The 19,567-nt window shown below is 38.2% G+C and overlaps 1 protein-coding gene across 1 annotated transcript; it reads left to right on the top strand.

Annotated features, from left to right (window-relative positions):
• Positions 1 to 156: 156 nt before the first annotated feature.
• XPOT (exportin for tRNA) lies at positions 157 to 17,472 on the top strand. The gene is made up of 25 exons (XM_053462049.1): positions 157 to 343; positions 1,290 to 1,426; positions 2,209 to 2,291; positions 4,028 to 4,084; positions 4,699 to 4,768; positions 5,331 to 5,549; positions 5,745 to 5,929; positions 6,019 to 6,187; positions 7,048 to 7,284; positions 7,811 to 7,849; positions 8,648 to 8,710; positions 9,176 to 9,300; positions 9,476 to 9,620; positions 9,860 to 9,979; positions 10,653 to 10,747; positions 11,383 to 11,452; positions 12,423 to 12,661; positions 12,920 to 13,205; positions 13,510 to 13,699; positions 14,142 to 14,258; positions 14,353 to 14,468; positions 14,992 to 15,039; positions 16,041 to 16,112; positions 16,422 to 16,478; positions 16,567 to 17,472. Exons 2-25 carry the CDS (start codon positions 1,367 to 1,369, stop codon positions 16,591 to 16,593), a joined length of 2,889 nt encoding a protein of 962 aa, XP_053318024.1. The 5' UTR covers positions 157 to 343; positions 1,290 to 1,366; the 3' UTR covers positions 16,594 to 17,472.
• Positions 17,473 to 19,567: the final 2,095 nt, after the last annotated feature.

Genomic DNA, 19,567 nt, shown 5'->3' with positions numbered 1-19,567 from the left:
GATACTTTTGTCCGTAAAGCGTAGGCCTGAGATGGTTTTTGGTCTAATCCACGTGAAAGTTTAACGCAGCACCTTGCGTCTGTAATTCACGTGACATACGAGCGGAAGTCGGCGTGTTATACAGTCGCGCGCACGCGCGCCTGTGCGTCTTGACGACACACACCCTAAGCGCGTGGAGGCAGGACGTGTAATTCTAGGTCCCGGTTTTCAACTCGTCCTCGCTCGCCGACGCTGTGACGTCATACGCGGCTTTGCAGAGACTACGTTCGCTGCGCCGGTGTAACGGAACGGTGGCCGGGAGGTGGAGCCTCCCTCGCATGGAGCAGTAAGCGGTTAGAGAAAGGTAAGAAGGTGGTGAAAGAAGAAGAGAGCAGCGGTCTGTTTCAGCATCATTATCGCCATGTGGTCCTCCGCTTGTGAGAGGCGACCTCGCTCTAGGGGACACGCAGGTCCCAGGAGCAGCACATGGAGCTGGCCTGGGATACCCTGCTTGGTCGGCGAGACAGCTTTTGTCGCGAGTTTGTCACACACGCTGACTCGTGGTCCTACGTGTCACACACCCTGGTTGAAAGCAACGTGTCAGACACAGTGCGACTTTCACTGCCCCAGACTTTACATCTCCCTGCTTTGGGCTAATAAAGGGTCAAATATTTATTAACCTGTGAAAGCCCGGTGCTTGCAGCTCGTGTCCTGTCTGTACTAAAGCACATGTCCGTGCAGCTGATCAGCTCATACCGGTTTTATCCACTTGTGTGTCGTGTCGCTCTGGCTATGTTGACTATACACCTTCATACTTTCTCGTATGTATGTATGTGTACATTCGCTAACATGTCACCTGCTTGCGTGTTATGGCTGCTATCTCCAGTAGGGAACATCTTCCCATTGGTGGATTTTCACATCCATGTCACTTCATTTGTATTGACATTTTCTCTACCTATAAGTGTAATTATTCATCGTGGCAGCTGTGCCCGAGTCTCCCACTCTTTCTTCAGATCTGTACGCTTTTAATGTTTACACCTGTGTAACTGAATGTGTCTTTAAGCTATAGATGGAGAGTTATACATTGTTTCCTTTGTTTGGTGAATGTTATTGTAAGACACAATGTTGCCAAGCTTTCTGAGATCCAAAATGTTCTTGATGTCGAGCAAGCTTGGCAGATTTACCTCACTGGCTTAGATGTGTCCAGCTATGATGATTATCTTGTCCTGTGTTTTGCTGAGACAAGCAGCACTATTGTTTTTCGCAAATGCCATGTTTCTCCTAACTTTGCTTTTTTCATTCTTTGGCAGATGTTGGTTGATTCTGCTGTACCAGAAAGGGGCAAACCTATTGTCAGAATTAGGGAGCTGGGAGTATAGCAGCAGACATGGATGAACAGGCACTGCTTGGACTAAACCCAAATGCCAATGCTGACTTCAGAGAACGAGTATGTTTTCAAAACAAAAACTTTTTTTCTTTTTAACACACTTTTGAAAAAGTAACCTTTACAAAATAAAAAACTTAAAACTTAATATTTTATCATGGTTGAGTCTTGTTCAATAGAATATGAGGCACAGTCTGAAAGACTCTATACTTTTCTTGTCTAGGAAAATAAGAAATATGTAATTATATGATATGTATCTGTAAATACTATTACATACTTTTATAAGGGGCCTGATAAATGCAGGGCGTTTTGATCTTTTGTCCATGTATACCCAAGTTAAAATATGTAGTCGAAGTTAAGGGCTCTCTTAATCATGGTGTTCTTGTTCGTGTCCATGAATCCCCCTTTTTTTTGAGTGCACATTTGTTTTAGCATATTCGCTAATAGATCGTTCAGAAAAGTAAATAATTGGTGGTGTTACCAATTTCGTATATATCAGCTTTATCAGTGTTAAATTCTCCCAGTTGTAATATCTCTAATCAGTTGGCACTGTAGTTGATGATACCTTTTATTTTTCCATCATAAAGTGTAAAATTACAGTAGCTTTTGGGACCTCAGTCTTTCAGAAGATACATCATTTTGGCGCTGTAAGTATATGTAATGTAGGCCCAAAATTAAACCTACTTCAGTGCAAAGCAGCAACTTAGGAGTATTCAAATGATCATTATGCCACATTTCCCACTTTGTGCCACAAAAACTGTAGTTTTTCCCATTATAAATATTGACCATTTATTTGTTAATGCTTTACATATCTTCTATACATTTTTTCAATTTCTTTATTGCAGGCCTTGGCCTATTTTGAGCAACTAAAGGTTTCCCATGATGCATGGCAGGCCTGTGCAGAAGCATTAGCCCAGCGTGTGTATAGGTAGGTATTTGGTTTGTTTTGGCTTACAAGATTAACATAACAGTGCTGTTATTTCCAATAATTTATGAAAAGCACCTATAATAGCTAAAGGTATTATTGCCTCTGCTCGGAATTTCTTGCAAGACTAGTGTCATTTGAAAGCTTCAAAATACTTTTTCCCCTCATCATTTTCCAGTGCATTTAATACTGTTTTACTTTGAGTTGTGGTTGGGGCAAGTCTCCTAATACTTATGCATAGCTATTAATACCTCACACTGGCTGGGAGAGTCATAACTTTGCTGGTCGTCGTTTTCCCTGTTACACTCCTACAGTGTGTCATGTGTTCTTCCATTTGTGATGGTGTCCTGTTTCCAGGCCTGAGACAGTTTAATGTCCCTGGCACCCCTAATATAGAAAAATGAGTAGTTTAATATGACTTCTTCCATAAAAGGGAAAAAAGCACTTACCTGACACTGAAGATTCAGCCCTGTTGCTGCAGTTGCCCACCTTCTTAGTGGTCCAACAAATCTTAATAAGCAGCCAATGACTGGCAGGAAGGTGCTCCCACTGAAATCAGTGGCATTACTTTCCATACATCCGTGCAGGAGTCTGAGCGACCTGCTCCCGCAGTGTACCCCAAGCCAGCACTGGAGGGGGGTATATTATCTGAAGACAACTCCTGCACAGCATTTAGCTGAGGGGTGGATTAAGAAACAAATGAATATGGGGGGAGCATTTGCGAAAAGGACAACACAGCTATTATAACAGTTCTTGTGATGGCTGAACTTCCCCCGATGCCCCTTTAATTTTACATCTTCATTTGCACAACTTAAAGGGGGACATCCCAGGAAAACAAATAATTTAAAGCATTAAACAGAATTCTATATACATTAATGTTAAATAGCTGTATTTAGTTCAGATGTGTTAACGGCTAAAACAGTGAGGGAATTTAATCATGCACGGAATACGCATAGAGCTCATTTCTTTTAGTTTGTCACTGAAACCTTGGTTTAGTATTTGTGAGAGCCAGTTCACCCAAGCACTGCAATAACAGGGATATTGTTAAGTGTACAGCACATAGTGTATTAGGTGGTATTTTCGGACACAGTCACAACTTGTTTCCCTGTGAATGGAGATCATTCTCTGTACTCTTATTTGTCCTTGTGTTGGTTGAATACACCTCTCCTTAGGATTATATAGTGTATTTTCTTTTGCTGCTGCACTCACACTTTATTATTAGTTGTTTAAACAAAACTATAAATCTTGTGATTTCTGCTGTGGTGTTAAATAAAAGCTCATCATTAAAGTTAATAATTTATCCCCTTAAAGCACTCCTTGGAATTCTCATAAAGAGCAGAACACTTCAAGATAGTGTTCCCTCTCTGAGATGACCTTTTTAAAATGATTTTTTTTCTTCTTCTACTAAAGATCATATATTTATATATAATTTGTTTAATGCTCAACCCAACAACAAGGCAAATAAATGTTATGCTTGTGCCCTGCTACTATTTACTGGCTTAAGGAGGCAGTTGCTGTGGAAAGTGACATATATATATATATATATATATATATATATATATATTGAAATATTTCTGAAGAAAATGCTGCTTACAGTTTTCAAATACTAAACTGTTTTCTTCACTCATTCCGAAATGGTTGTTTGCCCCTTCAAGTTGATTCAGTTTGTTGAGTTTGCATGCAACTACTACAGATCTGGAACAATGAGTAATGCTGTACATCTATTTTCTTTGTTTCAGCGACGATCATGTCAAGTTCTTCTGTTTTCAGGTCCTGGAACACCAAATTAAATTCAAGTAAGTGTCTGTTGTGCCTCTTAGGTTTGAAACTTTTTTTAAGAGAATCTGTTCCTTCGTGGAACAAAATGTATTGGTAATGTGTTCACATATGGCATATAATGTTACTGTTTCTAGAGCAGAGATAGTATTTGTTAAATTGGCAATTTGTTTTGTTTTGCCTTCTCCCCGCTGTTCCTGTAAAGAGCCAGTCTCTGGCAGTACAGGAGCTGACTAACACAACTGGATCCAGGGAAACATGACAAGGGCTGTATTTTTTGTCTTTATACAATACTTTGATGCTGCCTTTAAGTTGACGTTGTCCATATGATGTGTATGACGAGGCCCGCTACAGTCAAATATGATGTTGCTAAATTAACCGATAACGAATGAGTATTGCTAAATTTCAGTTGACGGCGCCAAAACCACAGATATGGTACAGTAGCATCTTGTTATACTTTAGTTTAAAAAGAAAAAAGCGTCACAAATGTACAGTTAGACCTGAATTCCTTTTCTACAGCTTTTTGCTTATCTGTACTATTTTATCTAAAACTATTGCATAAGAAGGCATTATGAACCGTTTGAGAAGAAAATGATTTTGAGTGGTAGTGTCCAATGGCCTCTTTCTGTTGCAGGTATTCAGAATTGACGAGTTTACAACAACAACTAATAAGGGAAACTCTTATGACATGGCTTCAATCTCAGGTATATACATGTTCATTCATGTAATTGTTTTCTTTTTCCGCATTTTCTTGTTCATCTTCTCTCTTCTCTCATCATTTATCTTCTCTTTTCTATCTTTTGCCGTTCACATCACTGTGGATGTAACCCCGGCGCAAACTAATGCCAAAATACCGGCATTTCCGGTGACTGGAGGATTGGGGAAGAGGACGTTACCGAAACTACCACTATTTTGCCCTAAGGTTCCACCAAAATAGTGCCGCTTTCAATCACATCCTCTCCCCTGATTGAAGGATTGGGTAGAGGGCTTCACCGGAAGAGCCGCCATTTTGGCGGAAGTTTGTCCCAGGTTATGTCCGCAGAGATGGGGACTAAGAGAACAGATAAGATTTGTCAATCCATTTTTGGCCAGTTTGCACATGTCCGATAAATAAGTTGTGCTGACCCAATAATACTTCTCTGTTAACTTAATAATAATACTTTGCATTGGCATTTGTTAAAAAAGTATATGGTGGTAATGCAAATTTGGAATTAATGGATATAGATAAGTTTCATATTTTACCTAACATTTTTATTTTCTCTGCAGATGCTTAACGCACAACCAGAAAAAACATTTATCCGTAACAAAGCAGCCCAAGTGTTTGCCTTGGTCTTTGTGACAGAGTACCTCACAACATGGCCCAAGTTCTTCTTCGATATTTTGTCTGTAGTAGGCCTTAATCCTAGAGGCGTGGACCTCTACCTCCGAATCCTAATGGCAATTGATGCAGAGGTAGTGGACAGGGATATAATCCATAGTCCAGAGGTAAGAAGTACTTTTATGTCAAAAGAACATGTTTTCATACATATTCTCCCCTCTGTCTTCTTTCTCAGTAGTAGTCTAAACAAGCCTCTTGCCTAACGTTTTGACCATTTTGAATATATTACATCAGCTTTATTTATTAGGATCTTCCTAAACTGAATAACTTGCCTGATTTTTTTTTTTTTTATTGTATTTTAGGAAGGCCGGAGAAATACATTACTAAAGGACACAATGAGGGAACAGTGTATTCCAAGTCTGGTAGAATCATGGTACCAGATCCTTCAGACTTATCAGCAGAGTCATTCAGAATTGACATGCCAGTGCCTTGAAGTGATTGGAGCTTATGTCTCTTGGATTGACTTAACCTTAATTGCTAATGACAGGTACTTTTTAATTGATTTGTTTCACAATTTGTGTTGGTGTACTTGTCATGTAAAGTCTCACCTTTTCCTGCTTTTTTTTTTTTCTTCAGGTTTATCAATATGCTGCTAAGTCATATGTCTGTAGAGGTTCTTCGGGAGGAAGCTTGTGACTGTTTGTATGAAATTGTAAATAAAGGAATGGATCCAATTGATAAAACCAAATTAGTTGAATCCTTGTGTCAAGTGTTACAGTCCGCAGGATTTTTCAGAATCGATCAGGTGTGTAAGCCAGTTAATTTACTGAACACTTCTTGTCTCCCAACCAGCACATTTGTTACTGCCCACCTTCCCCCGCACCGCCACAACCACCTCCCATGGAAGACCAGGCGTTTCTCAGACCCCTAATTCAGTATTCCATTTTTCAAATCTCTCTGGCTGTGCCCTCTGTCTTCTTTGACAATAAACTATATAATGATGATACCAGGTGCCTTCAGCATTCACATCCTTCTGCCTGGCCCTACCATCCCACCACATGCACACCTCCTTTGCTGCATTTTCTTGCCACAGGCCCACTGTGTAGCACAGAGCCCAGCAGCACCAACCAAAAGGTAATGCACGTGGCATCCCCACAGGGCTACTGAAGACCCCACATCTAGAGTGTTACCTTGCGCCACCTAGTTCTGGCATAGCTCTATACGCTGTGCCCGCACCAAGCAAGAAGGGTGTATATAGAGGGGGGCATGGCTGATGGAGATCCCTAAGAGCTCTAGCACCCCATCCCTGCCCCTCTCTTACTCCTAACATGTCCGTATAAAATGTCTCCAGGCTTTAGATATATTTAACACAATTACATGGACCAAAAAACTGTTTTGTTTCAATAAATGCTCTAAAGGTTACTGTTCCTTGTATTTTATTATGTTTATGTTACTTTTTGAATGTTAAGTGCTTTGGTTTGATATTTTTTGGAATGTGCACTGTATATTAATCAATGAAAGTTATTTTTCTCTCAATATGGTTGAGGTTTGGGCAGCTGCCAAGCTACATATTACTTCTTGAAGCCTTAGTCCTTTTTTTTCCTCTTTGTTTTATCTGCTTCCTGTCCGTCCACTAGTAACAATTTTGTTAAACAATTGCTGCAGGAGGAAGATGTGGATTTCCTTGCCAGATTCTCAAAACTTGTTAATGGAATGGGTCAATCTCTTATTGTAAGCTGGACTAAGCTTGTTAAGTGCGGCGACATGAAGAGTGCCCAAGACACACTACAGTCCATTGAATCCAAAGTGCCTCTGATGTTACAGTTGCTTGTTCATGAAGACGATGACATTTCTTCCAACATTATTGGATTTTGTTATGAGTATTTACACATCCTGAAACAGGTAGGGGGGAATGAGTGACTTTGCATTTTGTGTGTACAAATGTATGAGGATGCAGAGAGGGAATGAGATAGAAGGTAAGGGACTGTTTGGGCAGAAGTCAATGACCTGGAGATCTTAAAAGTGTATAAAACGCTTGATTGGTGGAAGGGAGGTGCCAATTAGCAGGAAGCTAACTGCTGACAGATTTTTTTCTGTAGAGGCCAATACATTGAGAGGATTTAAACATGCATGGGATAGGCATAAAACTACTTTGGACCAGCATGACCTATCCTACTGCCAATGCTTGTCTATAAAGATGGATGTGCTTAATTTTTTATATACCTGTTTGATGATTGTGGCTAAAACCCAATAATTATGTGGGGTGTCCACATACTTGGTCAGACACATCAGTGTAAACACCATATTCCACAAGTGAACTTTTTTGTTTGCTATCCATAGATGCATATGGGTATTCTTGTGTCTACAAATAAAGGTGACATGATCTTGCAGGTAGTATGGTATATTTAACCTACTATTTTTCTTACAGCTTGTCATGCTTTCAGATCAGCAGAAAACAAATGTTGAGGTAGGTTATTAATGTTTTTTTTAAGTATTTCTTGTCTTATCCAACAAGACATAACTCCTGCTAAGCCAGTGCTTTTCCTCAATCTACTGGATGCAATGCCTTTGAGTCATTTGACTTGCACCCTTTTTGCGCCACTCTTTCACACATATACTACCGCAGTGGAATTGCCCAACAGTAGAAATATTAAAGGATACCATGGCAAGCACATGAATGAGAAATAATATAATGCTATTCTGAACATTAAAACCAAGAACGGGTTGAGCTTCTACAGTAATGGCTAGATAAAATGGGTAGATTGTTGACACATGTTTCTGTGTTGACCAGGTACCTGATTAAAGTCCATTGTGCTTTTGTTGACACTTAATTTCCCGACATACGGTTCAGCCTGGAATTCTATGACCTAAATGTACATTCATGCATTCAAATGTGTTATGCAGCTCTAACAAACATCAGACCTGTCCTGATTTGTGAAATGTGTATTCATTGCTATATAATTTGTAACCTTGGTATCTTGTATCAATAACAAGTAGGGTTTGTCCTGTTGTGTACGTGGACAAAATGTGGTGGTATCAAATGCCTCCTGCAGCATCCATATTTACTAATCATATAAGAAGTTACTGCAGCTGCTGCCGTTTTCTGTGTCTCCCTTCTTTATATATTCTGGGACTTGTCAACATATAGGAACCATCCGGACCATCTAGTCTTCCTATTTCTGTAGCAAAACCTGAGACATGATTGGGTTTTTATCTCAATTTATGGTTCCCTTATATTTGTCCTAATATGATTTCCATGTTTTAGGCGGTAATGCTGGCTGTTATGAAGAAGTTAACGTATGATGAAGAATATAATTTTGAAAATGAGGTATGTTAAACATGCTTATTGAGTTGATGGCTTCTGCAAATCCAATCATTACCCTCAGAATTATGATAGTTTTCCATAATCATTCAGTTGCTCTAAATTGTCAAGCTCGAGCTTCTACCCACCATGTTCTCTGCAGGTTTAGCGACAGTGACACTGCATGCTTTCCAAGGCCTGAGTCTTGGGCCAGGAAACACCTTAACGTAAAGTTGCATCAATGGTTGCAAAGCAGTGCTTTAACATTTTTGGGCAACTGTTTGTAATTATGCTCATAGTGTAAATTTAAAGAACTGTTTCATCTTTGTTGTCTTCTGATTCAGCTGGTAGATGCATCAGATCAATTATTTCAGAGAGCGGTTTGTAGAAATGGACCATAAAATTGACGGCGATGTTCTGTGATATTTACTTCTTCTACAAGGAACGGTTTTGAATCCTTTGCTAGAGGTTTAAAAATATTTGTGTCCGCAGGGGGAAGATGAAGCAATGTTTGTAGAATACAGAAAACAGTTAAAATTATTACTGGATCGTCTTGCACAAGTCTCACCAGAGTTGTTGTTGGCCTCTGTTCGGAGAATCTTTAACAGCACACTACAGTAAGTCTTTGTGATGTGGTTGCGTGCAACTCTGTTCGTAACAGGTAGATGCTTCCCTAGTTTTGGTGAATGACCATAAAAAAAAAGCCACCACTGTTGATTTTTTTGGGCCATGGCTTCGTCTGCTATATGTGCTCTAGAACAGGCTGATTGTTTGGGTTTCTTTTCTTTTTAGGAATTGGCAGTCTTCACCCTTTATGGAAGTGGAAGTTGCGATAAGATTGCTGTATATGTTGGGAGAAGCGATCCCAGCATCCCACGGTGCTCACTTCTGCGGCGATATTGCAAAAGCAAGTGCTTTACAAGACATGATGAGAACTGTAAGTCTTACGCTTTTTACTCTGTCCGTGAAGAGTGGAGTAGAATTAAATTTAATTAAATCTCCTTAATTTAATTTATAATAAAATGTAAAAGGAAATAGCATTATGTACAGCACAACACATATAATTAGGTTATATAGATATAGTACAGATCTATGTGCCCATTTGTTTGCTGTGGTTTCTTTTTTCCCATTGGCTGTACAGTGTCTTTAGCATGAATGAACTTTTCTTTTTTTCAGCTTGTAACATCTGGCGTGAGTTCTTATAATCACACATCTGTTGCATTAGAGTTCTTTGAGACTGTGGTGAGATATGAGAAGTTCTTTGCTGTTGAGCCTGTTCACATTCCGAATGTTCTGGTAAGTCTTTTTTTTATTTTTTTTTTCACTGTACAATTTTATGCATTCTGTACAATAGATTTCTTTTCGTACTTGAGTTTGCGCTGGTCATGTTTTTAAAATAGTCTCACGTTTTTTAGATTGCATCTGTTTCATTTATAAGCTAAATTCTTGTTTTGCCCTAGAAAGCGCAATGCTTACATACCTGAGTCTGTGTTGTCATAGAAATGGAGTGTTTTTTTTTTTTTATGAAACTACATTTCATAAAAAATGTTCTATTGTGAGTGAAGTCAGCAAAATATTTCCCTGATTATTTTGAGACTTTTTACCTTCTCAAGCCAGATGAGTATGGCTATAGAAACAAATACAGCCATGTGTTAGTCTTAAATCAAAACATTTGTCTACCATAGTGTACAGCAGAAAAAGACCCTTTCTTTTTTTGGGGGGGGGGCTATACTATTAAATCATTAGCAATAATTACGCACAGCAATGGACTTTGAGAACATTTACATCATTGTAAGCTTCTTGTCTGTCAATTTAGTTTGACTATTCAATAATGATTTAAATTTGCCTGGATTGCTTTAGTTAACCCCTTCGTGACAAAGCCTGTACATGTACTGGCTCACAATGCATTGTCATTAAGGGTAAAACTGAGAACCTTAGCTGAAAGGTATTTTTTGTTTATTTTCGGCAGATGGCATTCTTGGATCATAGAGGACTGAGACATTCTAGTCCTAAAGTTCGCAGTAGAACAACATATCTTTTTTCACGATTTGTAAAGTCTCTTCAGTAAGTATGCGTTTCTTATATACAAACCTTTAGTTTTGTATTTTATTTGCAATGGCTTCACAGTGTTTGAATTAATTGCTGTTGATTAATGGTATGACGTTTGGTGCAGTGTACCGTGACAATTTATCTCATAAGCGGACTCTAACCTAACTTTAATATTTTATTTACCTGCAGTCTGATATCTGTCTTAACTGGTATGGCTGATTTTCTGATTAGTCCATTAATATGCAGTTTTGTTTTGTTTTGTTTTTTACCTGGAATTTTTCCATAGAAATTGTACCCCAACATTAAGTTGGGTGTAACTGTCATTAAACAATGTATAGTATATCATTTCTTTTGGTCTTCGATGTGTGTATCAAAATAATAAGGTTTCGTTGAGAAGCAGTCTTTTTATAGTGGGTTATTGCTTCATGCTATTTCTGGTCTATTGCCAGTTGAGCATATTCTTTTTGAAGCTTTGCTAATGAATGGCTTATGCGTCCTAAAGCTAGATACTCATTATTTTTGCCTTATACCTAACTGCATCAGTGAAACATGTCGGGCGTGATCTCTCCACAAACTCACATCCAGTGATCTGGCTTCATTACAAATAGTCACTTTGGTATGCCTGCTGAATGTGTTCTCTTTTCATATAGTAAACAGATGAATGCGTATGTTGAAGACATTCTGAGTAGGATTCAAGACCTACTTCAATTGTCTCCACCCGTGAGTATTTTCTTTGCAGAAGTTGGTTGCATTTATTTTAATGTGTGTGTATATACTGTAGAGCTATTAAAATATTCTATATGGTAAAGCATGGATTTCTTTTTTTTTTTTTTTTTTTTTTTTTTTTTTTTAATTATCAAGAGATTGCAACAGGTAAGGCCCTGGGCAGCCCAACCACAAAGACTAAAATACATTTATAAGTGGCTTTGTGTGCTTGGTAATACAAATGTAAAAAATTAAACCTTTACACAAATGTAGAATCACAACTACAAAGGCTGACTGTGAGATTGTGACGAATGATGCATAATGGTTCCAGCAGGTCATGTATATTCATTTCATTTAAGTAGTGGTTGTGTAAATTTGTTACATTTATCTATTGTCGCCTACCTGCACGTGAAGGGATTTCCTCCCCTTCTGCTGATATAATCCACCCCTACTAGTTACCCTATGCAGTAAATTCCAGTTAACCCATGGTGCTTTCATTTCACTTTCCAGCCATCATATGCACTTCCATGCATGTAATAACACACACGCCTTGTAGATTCCCTCTGAGTTTGTCCTTTTCCCTAAACCCAGCTGCTTCACCTGCAGTAAAAGCATCCAGCAAATAGATCTCTCACTTGGCAAAGCACATACACACTATCATCCTTTCAGAACGAGATAGCCCTCTATGCATGCAAGACTGTATGCATAGAGGGCTATCCCTCTGATTTCAACTTTTGTTAGGATTGGGTAAGAGATAAGCTCCCAGGATGTATAGATGTATAGAGTAGGATCTGTTAATATGCATCCGGCAGCGGCAAAATCAAACTCTAATGGATAGTTACATATGCTGCCTTAAGTGATTCTTGTAGGCTAGACAAATGATCCTTTTTAAATATTTTTTTACTACTGCATATTCATTTGTATGTCACCACATTATGGATATTTTGAGAGATTGTTTCCCAGCTTTTCTTGTTTTTAATTTCAGGAAAATGGCTTTCAGACCTTGCTTAGCAGCGATGACCAGCTTTTCATATATGAAGCTGCTGGTGTACTCATAGTTAATAGTGACTACCCAGCAGATCGGAAGAGTATTCTAATGAGAAATCTACTGGCTCCGTTGATGGAAAAGTTCAAAATTTTGTTGGAAAAATTGATGATGGAGCAAGTTGAAGAGAGACAGACAGTATTGGCAGATTGCCTTAATCATGCTGTGGGATTTGCTAGGTAGGTACCAACTAGGCTCAAATTGTTTACATGTAGAACTTGTGTGGTGATTCTAATGTAGTAATCCTAATTCTCTATAAAGCACATACTGTTAATGAATATAGTTATGCTAAGGTGATCGGATTTGTTTCCAAATTATTCTTTACTTTTCCCCCCCGCACAGTTTCATTGTTCTTCTCTAGCCTAGGTAATGTCACTCATTCTTTAATGTAAGAAACGGAATGTGCCAATATTGAATTTAATTTATTTACTATGCAGCCGTACAAGTAAAGCCTTCAGTAACAAACAAACAGTAAAGCAGTGTGGTTGTTCAGAAGTCTACTTGGACTGTTTAAGAACATTTTTGCCGGCCCTCAACTGCCCTGTTCAGAAAGAAATCTTAAGAGGTGGTGTGCGGACTTTCCTTCACCGAATGATCATCTGTTTGGAGGAGGAGGTCCTTCCATTCATCCCAACAGCTTCAGAGCACATGCTGAAAGACTGTGAAGCAAAGGACCTGCAAGAATTCATTCCTTTAATAAATCAGATCACTGCTAAGTTTAAGGTATGTTTTAAGCGAATGGCATGTGTCCCATGACAGGGTGGTGTTAAACCAGTCCCATCTGTGCAGACCCTGTCAACATAGTGTAATAGAAAAAGGTTTAGTGAACCAAATACTGTTTATCGAGACATACAATTTATAAAACTCACTGGGCACCCTTGATATTGTGTTGCATCAAGATGAGTGAAGAGTGTTTGGCTCAGTGTTTTAATAATTCATTTAGAAACCGCATTTCAATACTTTGTAACTGCTAGTTTTGTGGCAATATTTTTTTTTCTGCTGATTATTTGTCCTAAACATTCCCTAGGCGCAAGTGTCTCCATTTTTGCAACAAGTCTTCATGCCACTTCTCCACGCCATATTTGAGATGTTGGTCCGTCCGGCAGAAGAAAACGATCAGTCTGCTGCTCTAGACAAGCAGATGTTACGGAGAAGTTATTTTGCCTTCCTTCAGACAGTTACTGGTAGTGGGTTGAATGAGGTGATAGCCAATCAAAGTGAGTCATTGCACGAATATCAAATTATGAGGCACTTGTATCTTTATTTTTTTTTAAGCACTGTCGATATTTCCTATGTGCACAGTATTAGATCAGATTTGTGCATTTTCCAGCTAAAAGAAGGTTTATTCACTAAAATGAAAGTTGTGGCTTTAACTCACTTCTTTATTCCTTATAAAAGGCCTATGCTAGCAAGTTTCTCTGGTGGGATGGGCTGGGTTGACCAAGCAGAATAATTTAATGTGTTAGAAATTAGAAACTTTTTTTTTCCTTATCTCTTCTATTATGTAAGTGAAGCTATTCTTCTTCCATCATGGAGGGCTGGACATCTACCCGTGTCTGTAGGGCTTATTTCTGACAAAACAAAATACCATTAAAAAATAAAATTTGCTAGTATCTTCTGAAGATTTTTAAAAACAAAAACTGTTTTCCATGAAATTAGGTGCAGACAATGTGGAACGTGTATTATTCACAGTGATTCAAGGGGCTGTGGAATATCCTGATCCAATCGCGCAGAAGACTTGCTTCATTATCCTTTCGAAACTAGTAGAGCTTTGGGGTAAGTCCAATGTCACTTTAAAAAAAAAACAAAAAAAAAAAAAACACCGTTGTGTGTTATACTTGTGTTGAACGATTTTTCTCTTTTCCTCCAGGTGGCAAAGATGGATTGGTGGGCTTTGCAGATTTTGTTTACAAGCACATTGTTCCTGCATGTTTTCTTGCACCTTTGAAGCCGACCTTTGACCTTGCAGATGCTCAGACAGTATTGGTAAGTTTAGACCTACTTTTGGACAGATGGTTGGTTTCCTTATTGCAAGGGAAAAATGGACCGCTCACAACCCTTGCCGCCAGGTTGTCCCTCAGAGGAACTGGGTTGTTAGCTTAGCGTGACCACGCCAAAAGTTGGCTTCACTTATGAAAATAATTTTACTACTTTCAGTCGCAAGCAAAGAAAGGTTGTCTGATTTATGGACTTCATTAGTAACAATTGTATTTTAGTGATTTCCTTTATTAAGATACAACTTGGGGCTTTATTCTCCAAACCATGACATCTTACATTTTATTATCTCTAAACATTAAGCCAACCCAACATTGTTCATTATGTATAGTTTATAACACTGAAAAAAGCTTACCAAATTAACTTTGTAATGCATTAAACTGTCCCTTTAAGTAAATTAGTTGACTTACTTTAGCACGGTTCTACAACATGGTGCAACAAACAATCCTTGTGTATTACTATTTTCTGTTCTTGATCTTTTTCAATGTTTTTTTTGTTTTTCCCTCAACCACAGGCTTTATCAGAATGTGCCGTTACTATTAAAACCATTTATCTCAAAAGGGTAAGGCTTCTGCTTAGTCCATTGTAACTATTTCTGTGCTACAAGGTTGATTTCTCACTAGCAAGTAGTTAATATCACAGTGAACTGTTTCCAATATGAATAATATAATTAAAATACGATTGTGGGAAAGACATGCTTTTTTTTTTAGACATATAACATGGAGCTTTCCTGCTTTTACCGGAGGTGAACCAAACCAATGTTTCTGTTTCCAATACCACTTATAAAGCTTATATTAAATGAAAGCCATCAGAAATATATATAATATGTGTGTGTTGTCTTTTTATTTTATTGTGCAATACTGTTTTTTGATATCGTGTCTATTGGACTAATACGAGTTCAACCATTTATATAGATACAGATATATAGATGTGTATATGTTCATGTTCATTCATACATGCCCTGTATGAGTAGTGAAGGTGCTGTCCTTTTGTGCACATTCAAGAAAGCTGCAAGGTGTCGCTATGTAAAAATTTAGCATATATATATATATATATATATATATATATATATATATATATATATATATATATATATATATTTTAAGATTGAAAGTGCACATTCTGTTCAACTACATTATGTGCTATCAACAATAATGTCCATGTAGCTTTAATTTTATCACGTTAACAGTTTTTCATGTATATAACATTCAGCTCAGTATACCTAAAAACCCAATTTTAACATTTGAGTAGAACAGGTTGGTGTACCCAGGCTTTATCCAAATTTTCTCTATTTTATTCCACCGTCTAAGCGACTCAGTAGCATTCCTGTCAGAAATGTTTATATCGGTAAACTCTCTGCCCTGGAGGCTCAGACAACTTACCTGGTTTTCAGGACTACCTGAATGTTTCCTCCAAACTCTGCTTGGCAAAAAACAGCGCAGGGGATAATATTCCTTCACGACATAGAGCAGGGCATGCTGGAGTGATTTCTATGTCCCTGGGTACCATCTATAATAATGAATAAGTGAATTATTGTGATTTTAATTTTTTTTTTCTTTTCAGGGGCCGGAATTTATCCAATATTTACAGCAAGAATATCTACCCTCGCTGCAAGTTGCACCAGAAATTATACAGGTGATTTTGCTATTCATGCATTTATCTACATTATTTTATATTGCCCAACATGTAGATTAGTGATAAATTCATTTAATTTCGGTCATTATGCCTGTATTTTTTTTTATACAGCACTATATAAACCCTTACAATGATGCATGTAAACTTAAAGGAAAAATCGATTTTGGCATGCTGTATGCATTCTCATTGTGTTGCAATAAACTTGCTGCTTTTGCCATTATCTGATATTTTTTGGGTCAGACACCACACTTAGCTGATTCTTTACGGCAATGCTAATGTAGTCTGTTTCTATATTTCTTATTACTGCAGGAGTTTTGTCAAGCTCTTCAACAACCAGACGCTAAATTTTTTAAGAACTACCTAAAGGTATGTATTGGATTTGAAGATGTTATTGGATTTAATGACTGTAGAGCACCCCTTCCCCTCTTAATATTTTAATTATTTTTCCCCCCAGATTTTTTTTCAAAGAGCAAGACCCTGAGAAATAAACTGGAAATCCTATGCATTGGCTACTCATGAACTTCAGTTATTTATGTAGATTTACACAATTTATTTTTTTTACTTGCGATTTCCACTGATGTTCGCTACAGAAGTTGCAGCCTGCAATAAAACATTAATTATATATTTAAAAGAAAAATAACTGCTATGTATTGCTGGTTCGGTGGAGATACATGCTTAGGACAGGAGATGCTGGACTCTACCCTCTTATTGCCATACAATTCAAGATTTTTGCCCTTTTCAATGTCAAATAGTATATGAAATTTAATTTTCTTTTTATTTGGAAATTTGAAAATCTGTAAAATAGTATTACCATGCTGGAGAATCCTTATGTACATTTTTTTTTTAAATTCTAATTTAGTTGAAGACATTAATCTTATAATGTGGATTAATAAAAACAATCAAATTAATTTTGTACATAGTCATGACATATTATTATAAATGCGTCAAACGGCATAGCTTCACCTCTGGTTTCTATTTCTGTAATACACTGCACATTTTGTTCTCTTTAAGTAAACTACAACATCATGCCTCTGCAGCACTTTTTTCCTGAACTGCTCTGTACCTCGCTGAGTCTGTATGCCAAGTCTGATTAAATGCAGGATTAAATCATGCAACCACTTATATTATAAAGTGGGGGGTGGGGGGATTGGTATGTAATTGTTAAAAAAAAAAAAATAAAAAAAATAGCAGCATCTAGTCCTACAGGATTTTTATATGTGAAGAAAACAATAAATTTTATGTAGCCTGATCCAAGTATTTGGAGTCATTGTTTTGATGCAATTACACATAGGGACATGTAAAGCCAATTTAAGTTAACACAATTTTATTGAAAATTCATAATCCAATAGTAAAAAGAAAATACACATGGATAGTAACTCCCGTTACAGAGCGACAATGTCACACCACCTGTGTAATTGTACAGCGCTATGGAATTTGATGGCGCCCCCTTTGCTTTCCCTGACCTGCATTATTGCTTCCATAGTTTGTCTCGTACCTCAAGCAGATGGTGGTACAGCGGAAGTTTGTGAACATGAAAAGGTATCATTTATTCGATCAATGACTTGCCACAGTGTTCGCCCGATGAGTTTGTCCGATGCATTTTAGTGGCTTAAAACATTGTCATTTAACTCCTCCCCGCCTGCCTCTATTTAAAAAGGAAGCATTCATATGTACACTAGCAAATTTAAAAAAATGTCACTTTTTAAAATCATAGTCTTATAGCAGTGTTCACATACACCCCCCCCCAGCATTTCAGGTGTTAACATCGAGACACCTGTGGTGGGGGGGGCGCCCCGGAAGTGATCGTGGCAGCTTTCAAATTGGGACTGTCGGGAGGAAAAATACATCTTGCTCTTACAACCTTTGAAGCGGTGCCAGCAGGGAATAAAGTAATCGTTCCAGAAGTAGCCATGCTAAGGCTTGCAAACAAAGCAATCCGGTAACACTCCATTACATTCAAATTGGTGTGCTCATAAAGCCCTAAAGACCTCCATACTTACTGCATCACAGTAAAAGAACACAAGAGGTTGGTTTATTCTGCACGCTGAATGCTGTGGAGCCGCCGCACGAAGTACTGCATCAGGGAAGAAGCTTATTTGTCACCCAGCAGCAGCAAGACACCCACGTGTGTTTGATACATTTACAATACCAATGAAGGTATGCATCTTCTGCGCATGTCCGCCACGCATTACTTCCGTTACACTCCCGAGGGGTACCCACGCAAATCTAATATCTAAACTAAAATCTATCTATATATATCACAGTGTGGCGAGAAGTGATACGTATAGATGTATTTTTTTTCTCATATGTGTCAACAGCCGCGCAAATATCTCTCCGGCAATAACGCTACGGTGACTATCGAAACCGCGGCGCCGGGTTATAAGCGATACTGCCTCACAGTGTAACGGTTACCGCCGCATCCCTCTCAGGCTCTCCTGGGTAATATAGCCGAGTCCTGTGTGTTGTAGCACACAGCTTAGGTAGGGCATGTGGGATGCACATACCGTGGCCCACTACACGGGGTACATTCACGGGGAAAAGAGGCCAGGAAGGAATCGCTCGGCCCAAGCAGAGCTTGATACCCAAGCTGTATAGAATCCTGACATTGTCATAGATACAAAGATGTCGGAAAACGGGAACAATTGCATTTAAAACCAACCGCCACAGCAAGACGGGTGAAGACCTACAACGCGCGATTGCTATGCCTGCACACCAACAGCAGTAACGCGAGAACGCGCTCCACTGCCGAGAGACACGCCTGCGGCCTTACGCGTCATCGCATAATGCTCGTTTGCCGCGTCCAGCATGTTCATTTGTAAAAGAAAATTAATTTACTCAGTAAAATGGTTTACTAAGCGAGTGCAATAAACGGTCATTAAAATAATTTAACGGTCCAGAAAAATAGGAAAAAAAAAATATTTAGCAGAGGATGGTTTCGATCCATCGACCTCTGGGTTATGGGCCCAGCACGCTTCCGCTGCGCCACTCTGCTAGTCATACTGAGGCAGCTGCAAATGTTTTACAAGGTACTAGCACCAAGTATTTTCACAGTCGGATCACTTCTAGGTGTTTGGTACGAATCGGATTTGCTTTTCATATTTCAAATCTAGTAATATTTACTGATGTAAGCTATTTACCAATTAACCATTTCATACCCTTGATTAAAAAAAAATGTAAACGTTGAAAGCATTGCACATTAACCCCAAATTGGTTTCATTTGTACTACTTTACACACATTAGTGCTAAATTCGTCATTTCCACAAAAAAATCTCTATTATGGCTTTGCTTTATTTTGGGATAACACCCTCTGATCCCCTCCCAGTTTAGTTTATATTGGAACTAATTTTCAATATTAATCTTGTTTGTTAAGACCCATTCAGGAAAGTACATAATAAGAGATCTCCATAATTATCTGTTATTGTTTTATGTATTATTATTATTATTTTCCTGTTTCT

This window comes from Spea bombifrons, chromosome 4, assembly GCF_027358695.1.
Source record: "Spea bombifrons isolate aSpeBom1 chromosome 4, aSpeBom1.2.pri, whole genome shotgun sequence".
Classification (NCBI taxonomy): Eukaryota; Metazoa; Chordata; class Amphibia; order Anura; family Pelobatidae; genus Spea; species Spea bombifrons.
Note: the sequence above shows the minus strand (reverse complement) of the source record. Positions and strands in the feature narration are given on the sequence as shown.

Bases quoted from the DNA above. Each gene is read 5' to 3' on its own strand.
- XPOT (XM_053462049.1), top strand. From the start codon at position 1,367: ATGGATGAACAGGCACTGCTTGGACTAAACCCAAATGCCAATGCTGAC. The intron at 7,850-8,647 runs GTAGGTTATTAA...TCCATGTTTTAG, and splicing joins AGCAGAAAACAAATGTTGAG to GCGGTAATGCTGGCTGTTAT. The intron at 9,621-9,859 runs GTAAGTCTTACG...TCTTTTTTTCAG, and splicing joins TACAAGACATGATGAGAACT to CTTGTAACATCTGGCGTGAG.